At 42.9% G+C, this 7,734-nt stretch overlaps 1 protein-coding gene across 1 annotated transcript in view; it reads right to left on the bottom strand.

The window, feature by feature from the left end:
* The window catches only part of UNC80 (unc-80 homolog, NALCN channel complex subunit), a 270,330-nt gene that overhangs the window by 31,586 nt on the left and 231,010 nt on the right, over positions 1 to 7,734 (bottom strand). Inside the window, exons 51-53 of the mRNA XM_045296777.1 lie at positions 4,305 to 4,505; positions 1,830 to 1,953; positions 753 to 878 (exon numbers count right to left, since the gene is read on the bottom strand). Coding sequence (XP_045152712.1) covers positions 753 to 878; positions 1,830 to 1,953; positions 4,305 to 4,505 — 451 coding nt within the window. The remainder of the gene's footprint in view (positions 1 to 752; positions 879 to 1,829; positions 1,954 to 4,304; positions 4,506 to 7,734) is intronic.

Below are 7,734 nucleotides of genomic sequence, written 5' to 3'. Positions count from 1 at the left end.
TCAAACTTTGACTGAATCTACCCATTCTTTGGAGGACAGATCATCATGCTTGTTATATAATGGATGTGGATGAGTTAGGCAGTTACATCAGTTGTGTAATTCCCATTGGTCCAAAGACCTCCCTGTGGATTTACTGCTTTCTAAAATTAGACAACACACAGACATATGCAGGGGACTTGGCATTCTGAAGAGTTTTTCTTTTTTGCATCGGGCATGATAATTTAATTTTAAGAAATAAAATAAATAGGAGACCCACACCATACAACCTGCAATGTTAAGATAATCAATGTCTAGTAATACAGAACGTTAAGATAATTAATGTCTAGTAATACAGAACGTTAAGATAATCAATGTCTAGTAATACAGAACGTTAAGATAATCAATGTCTAGTAATAACACTGGGAAGGATTTCCTATTGCAAGTCTCTCTGAAAATCACTGACAAGCAGACTTTGAAGAGGGCTGCCTCTCTTCACTAGCCATTGGGATCGAAGGGTAGGTGCCCCGAGTTTGAATGAGATGGTGGCAGAATTAGGTGACTCTGCTATTTTTGAGATCTCAAGAAGAATTACAGAAGCACGACTTAGGGCCAAGCTCAGGACGGAAGCTCCAAACCTATGGACGTTTGGAGCTGTTTACACTTTCCTTTCACAGATTTTGCCCAGCCTTTGCAGAAAGCAAAAAGAGACCACCACAATCTGGCGCCTCCACCAACAACTTAATGAGCGTGACAAACAGGTAAGGCAGTCACACCTGTATCTGCAATGCTACAAGCCGGACAACAGCTGTGCTGAAGGGCAGAGGTGGTGAGAGATAAGGGCTGAGATGAAGAAGGGGTAATCCGTCAGCAACACTGGAAGGTCCTACCACTCCCATCACCTGAAATACAAACAGAGCACATGACCAGCCTTGACGATGGCAATTTCATGCAACTGGAGTCAGGGAGGCTCATTCAATCATAATCATTATAAAAAAAATTGAAGGTTGGGCATGTCACTTTCCATCTTTTCTTTCTCGTTGCCTTCTTCCCAAGGCACGTAATGTCTGGAGTCAGATCAAGCACGACACTGAATTCAGCCAAGGTTTTGTAGAACGTTGTTTGTAACTAACTATGTAAAGAATGAGAGATGATCCAGAGAGCTATTCTAATCAGGAGCTTGGACATACTTACTTGCGGATACAAAGAAATGCAGCCAACATTTTTTTGTGGGGGGTAGGGGGTGGGGTGGGGGGGTGGTGGAGCAAGAACAACAATGGCGATGGCACGGCTCTATTTGCACTAGGCATTCCAACTACAGGTGTCCTGCTCAACTAGTTCAGCAGCAGATCCAGCTCGATGAAATGCTCTAACAGGGTTTCCATACATTGTACAAAACCTTGTCAGGATCAGACTCTAGATATTACTTAAATGATAAAAAGGTTTTTTTCGTTTGTTTGTTTCCCCTTCACTCAAACGCTAGACTGGCCAACGCATGCTATCCCATTGCATTTTCACTCCCACCCCCTCCCACCAGACTACTTGGACTTCAACCCAATTGTGCCTTCTCCGCCACCCCACTCTCCAACTGGCAGCCCTCAACTCTCAGCGCAGCTTTGAGGAGGTGACTTGTCAAAGTAGTGCATGGGAAGCAGGACACCAAAATCCCATCCCTGGATCTCCCCACGCACCACCTTGAAAGGTACCTCACTATTTTCAGTGTCACCTGAGCCATCTGTTTTCACGGGTAGGTAGGGGCACAAAGTAGTTGACCTGTAAATCTTCAATCCAGAGAAGTCAATAGCAGAGTTAAGTTTTGCAAAGTTTTAGAAGATTGCCACTTGGCTACTCACCAGATTGACACAGACATTGATCAGTGACCTAAGGTGAGGCAGGAAGGATATGATTGGCTGCCTCTGAAGTGTCAAACAAACCCCTTCAATCAAATTGCTGGCAGGCTCCCACTCAACCTGTCGCCTGGAATACAATATAGGAGCCATTAGCGGCTTGGTCCCCTTCTGGAGACAGTGTGAAACAAGTGAGACAGTGATGGCGACGCCATTAAGACAGGATGGGGGTCTGAGACAACAAAGTACTTCACACACGGGGTGGAGTTTACCCATGTTGTTCCAAAAGCACAGGGCATACTGGGAGGGGAGGAAGGTACTGAAAACGTAGCAGAGGCACTCCTGCCCCACTTGACTAATGAGACAAAATCTATTGAAGAAAAAACAGAGATGATGAATGGGTTGCATTTTAAGGTCCTGAGAGAGCGTCCTAAGACTGTCATTTTTAGAACACCACAGCTGGGTTCATTATTTCTTCACAGCAGAACTGATCTGACCCTGGGCTACATTTTAAAAATCTGGTTAGTAGACTACCCTTGATCCCATCAGATTTTCTACTGGCCTGATTCTAATTAGATATATGGCTTAACTCCTGCCAAAATGATCAGTAGAAGGTATTCAAAACAGTCCTTTTTTATCAGGCATTCTTTCTTGACTCGTTGCAAATGTACTCATTGGCTACTTTCTACGGCGATATACATACTGAGGTAAGTAACTGAAGTGGGTAATGTGGGATTTTCAGTTATCAAGATCAACCCAATCTGTTGTGATCTCAGCACTGCAGGTTTCATCCCTGAAATCAATAGGATGGCCTTGGGTGATAGCAATGCTGTTGCCACATATTGCCCTGGAAACAGTTTGTAAGCTTATATTTCCTGCCACAAAGAAAAGCCTACAGTGACAGAAATGGAAGTGAGTTCATAAAAGAGGAAATGTTGACAGCCTCGAAGCCTGAGGCACCCCAGCAATCTGCAGGCTGTGCTCAGTGAACATTGCTCTTGGTGAATTGAAACCAGGCCACTCCCCAGTTTACAGCACACATCCCAAGAATGTGGTCTACAACTGGTCAAGTTATGCACTTAATCAAGAAATCTATTGGGGAAGTATGATATTCTTTATTAATTGTATGACCAATGGGTCAATCTATGGGATTGCTCAACACCTGTAGTTACCAAATTAAGGAAAATAACTAATTTTGACACATCCTTGTGAACCACTTCTTTCTTACACATCTTTGTTTAAGCATGTGCCAAAGACACAAATATCACAATGAAATTATTAAAAGAGAAAAGAAATATTTAAAGGTATTTCTGTGCCTCTGAAATACATACCCATGGAATAATGTACAGGTATTAAAAACAATAGCATACAAGAATCTAAAAACAAACCCTCACTTATCAGAATGAAATCTTTCTTTCTGTTTTTTCTTTTCAATAACTTTAATGGCACCGGATAGCTCTACTAATGAAGAAGAGCACTGGCTAAAACCTGAAAGAGTTCTGACCAAGTGACCGCCACGTGCTACAAATTCTTGGGAAAGAATTAGAGAACACGGATTTAGTTTTAGTTTTAGTTTTAAAGAACAGAAAATGTTCTCACTAACCCTAACTTTAAATTTCTGTGTTTGTGAGAGGATCAGCATTTATCAATTGATCTGCTCACTAGAGCTGTTTCTAAATTGGGGTCAGGTCTCCCGGTCGCTAGTTACAGAAATGTCTGTCTGTAGAAGGCTACAGACATTTCTCAGAGCACCGAAAGGAGATCAAGTGGACACAAGTCAAGCCAAACCAAGAGCTAACGAGTCAAGTCTGACTCTGAGCCACCCTACAAAACAAAATAGAGCTCCCTCAGGTTCCTGAATCCAGACATCTCCACAGGAGGGCCCAGCCTCGTTTTATTCTGGTGCAGTGGCAGGTGGGTTCCCACTACTGATCTTGTGGTTAGCAGCCCCATGTTCAACCCACTGTGCCACTAGGGATGCAGGGCTCAGTTATTGTCGGCATGAATTAAAATAAAGATGGAAATATATTTTTTGTTATCAGTCAGGATTTTTTTTCCTCCACCTTTGCTTGGTTGATTATAGGAAAGCCTGACATTTCTCTATATTGGTGCCTAAAATACTATGCAAGATACAATATATTTTGAACACTGAATGCATTTCTCTCTCTCCTGAATTGCTTTATATGTAAGACATAGCCTGCTTTTCTTCAAAAAGAAAGGGACTTATTATATTCTGAACATGATAGTGAATACATGAATAGTTTTTTTCAAGATGAACACATGCATTTTTAAAGAAATGCAATTTCCTCCCTATGTAGAACCTGGCCCTCCTGTGCCCGTACAACTTATTAGCTCTGCACATGAACCAATGTAAAGCTCTCAAATTATTCATTCAACTCTAAATTGAGCCAACATTTCAACAAACATCCACCCCAACTCTGAGGCTTGCAATACCAAGAGCTGACCAGGAGGTGTCCTCACCTCAACGTCGGCATCTTATGGATTTTGTTGAACATTCTATCCAATCTCTTTAGAATGAGGATGAGTGCCGGCCGCACTGCCTCCGCCGTCCAGTCAGTGATGGGTAGCATTTCCATGATGTAGCGACGGAGCCCGCGGCTCTCCATTGTCTGAGTGTCATAGGGTGCCAGCTTCAGAAGGGAGTGTGCAATTTCTGCCAACCTAAAATGATTGTGGTTGGTTTTTGAAAGAAGCGGCTTAGAATGGCAGAGTGAGTTCTCCCCTAGAGCATCATGCGAATCACTCTTCTTCCAAGACATCAGCACCCTCCACACTCTAGCCTTCAGCTCTGCTCAAAATGCCAAGAATGCACAGGTCTATTAATGGGGAAACGTTGGTTGTTCCAGAGGAAAAGTTAAATACGAGACAGCATTCGATAAGACTAAAACGCAGACAGATTAATGACAGGCCAAACATGTTTAGAGAATGCCATTTCTGGGATAGAGACCCACTGCCACAGAATCGGTTCTGACTCACAGGGTTTCCAAGGCTATAAATTTGTATGGGAGCAGATGGCCACAGGGTTTTCCTGTGGAGTGGTTGGTGGGTTTGAACTGCCAACCTTGGCTGCAGGCTTACTCAACAAACCTTTCACAAAGCCTGTCCAAAGCTTATTCAGCGGCACAGCCACAGCTCTGTGGGTCACAGACATCAGATCTTCTGCTTGGTCCTGAGTCATCCTGACAATTGTGCTTATGTTTAAGCCCACAGTTGCAGCCATGACTCCATAGGTCCCTCAAAGTCCCCAAACTCACTGTTCTGGAGTCAAAACCCAAACCGAGTCAACAGCACCTAACCCCAACAACAAGGAAAGGGGGCACAATGTGTCACCAGGGCTGCAGTCAAGGTCAAATGTAGGTTACAAAAAGTGATAGTGGGTGTTACTGTGGCTCAGGATGTCTTCAAACTCTCTTTCCAAGTCTCTCCTTCAAAGTTTCCTTTTCTCCATTTATCTTACACATGGCTCATTTTGCTTAGCTGCGATTCTGTGGGGTTTTGGTTTTGGTGGTCTCTGCCTCTCAGATCCCCAAGCTCAATCCACACAGGGGCTGTCCACTAGCTAATTTTCCAATACAAAAACAAAACACAAACTCACTCCCATCGAGTCAGTGCAGTGACCCCCTGTGGGTTTCAGAGACTGTCACTGTGGACAGGGGTAGAAAGTCCAGTCTTTCTCCTGCAGAGCTCTGGTGGTTTCAAATGGCTGACCATGCAGATCAGAGTCCAGCATCTAACCACAGTGCCACCAGGGCTCAGTAGCTAGCTTTAAGCATCCATAAAGGACCTCTGGTGTTGCTGTGTTAGGCACTGGGATGCTACCTGCAAGTTCAGCTGTTCAAACTCACCAGTTGCTCTGTGGGAGAAAGATGAGGCTGTTTGCTTTTGTACGAATTTTCAGTCTCAGAAACCCTCTATACTGTACATAAAAACACAAAGAAATGAACTTTTCTGACGTTATAACATCTAACAAATTAAAGATAATTCCATGTTTAATAGTAAAATATCCTAAGAGCTTTCAAAATTCCTACATATTTAAAAATATTTTTGTTGCTATTGAGAATATACAGCAAAACAATGTGTCATTTAAGCTTCTTTTTTTTACCATGCAACACATTTTAAGCTTCTACATGTACAATCAGTACATTGATCATATTCTTCAAATTATGCTTTCTTCTCTGAGTTGATCCTCCCACATACACTCACTGCCCCCAGTTTTCTATCTAATATTTGAGGTTGCTGGTGCCAATTTGTTCTCCTATAGGTAGACCTTTAAAATGTATAATAATCAAGACAGAAACTTTTTAATATTTACACACAATTATTGTTTGATTTTAAAGAGACTTCTGGGATAGTTTTGTGCTAAGGTTGAAGGCTTATGTAAGGGTAATACTTTCTGGGGTTCATCCACCCGATAGCTCCAGAAAGGTTGGACTCCATGCGAATTTTAAATTCTGTTCTGCACTTCTCCTTTCTTGATCAGGATGCCTCTGTAGAATTTTTGATCAAAATGTTCAGAAAAGGCAGCTGGGCGCCATTCTGTTCTGTTTCACAGCAAAGGAGGGAGTTGGCCACGTAGCCTGCGTTCCTTTCATCCCTGACTCTCCTCCTACCTCTTTGTTCCAGAGAATAGCGACTGCTTACTTCGCCTATAGATGGCTGTTTGTAAGCTTCTTCCTCTTTTACATTTTATTGTGCTTTCGGTCAAAGTTTCCATAGCAAATTCATTTTCCCATCAATAATTCATATATAAATTGTTCCATGATGTGTTAGTCTGGGTAGACTAGAGAAACAAATTCATGGACACACATATGTGTATAAGAAAGAGATTGATATACAAGAGCAATTGAACATGGAGAAAACATCCCAGCCCAGTCCAGATCAAGTCCATAAGTCCGATATTAGCCCATATGTCCGATACCAATTTATAAAGTCCTCTTCAGACTCATGAAACACATGCAATGATGCCGAATGTAGAGGGTCACAGCCAGTGGGTAGAAAGTCTTGGGATGCGGTGGCGTTGGAAGCATCTCAGCACTGGCAGGGGTCTCTACGTGGCTTCTCCGGCTGCAGAGGTCTGGTTGCATCAGGGTAGGTCCATGTGGCTTCTCCTACTCAGGGCACCAGAGTATTTCCATGTGTCTTTTCAGCTGCAGTGTCTCCCAGGGAGTGGCAGAGAGGGAGAAGTGTCTCCTTCCTCCAAGGAGGAAGTACCAGATTTCCCAGAATTCTCAGGAGAAGGCAGTGCCCACACAGAGGCCTCATTGGCTAAGATCTGATCTGATTGTCAAGCTACACTCTATCCCTACACTCTTAATCCTCAATTTGACAGATGATTATCTACCACACATGATGTTAGTTGCAATCTCTGCAACATGCCAGTACTCTAATTCCTCCTCAGGTTCCCCATTTCTGTTCATTTGGTGTCCCTGTCCCTCCCTCACTTCTCATCTTTGATTCGGGCTAATGTTGCCCTTGTTAATCTTTTATAGTTGAATGCACTGAAGCGTACATTCTTCACAGGTGCTATAGACTCTCGAACCCACTCTCTTCCAGTTGATTCTGATTCATAGCAACCCTGTATAGTCCTATCTAATATTGTGGATCATAACACCCTATGAAAAGCTTGAAAAAAGATGGAGGAATTTCACAACACTTAAGGAGGCTCATGTACAACCTCTACATGGATCAACAGACAGCCGTGTGAACAGAACAGGGGAATACTACCTGGCTTAAAATAGGAAAGGTGTGCTTCAGGGTTGTATCCTCTCACCATATTTATTCAATTTGCTGAGCAAATCATCAGAGAAGCTGAATTATACGGAGAATTCAGCATCAAGAATAGAGGAAGGCTTACCAATAACCTGTGATATGCAAATAACACAACCTTGCT

Source organism: Echinops telfairi, unplaced genomic scaffold, assembly GCF_000313985.2.
Source record: "Echinops telfairi isolate 266 unplaced genomic scaffold, ASM31398v2 ScPeMD7_3;HRSCAF=10, whole genome shotgun sequence".
Taxonomy (NCBI): domain Eukaryota; kingdom Metazoa; phylum Chordata; class Mammalia; order Afrosoricida; family Tenrecidae; genus Echinops; species Echinops telfairi.
The sequence above is the reverse complement of the archived record's forward strand: the minus strand, read 5'-3'. Positions and strand labels throughout refer to the sequence as shown.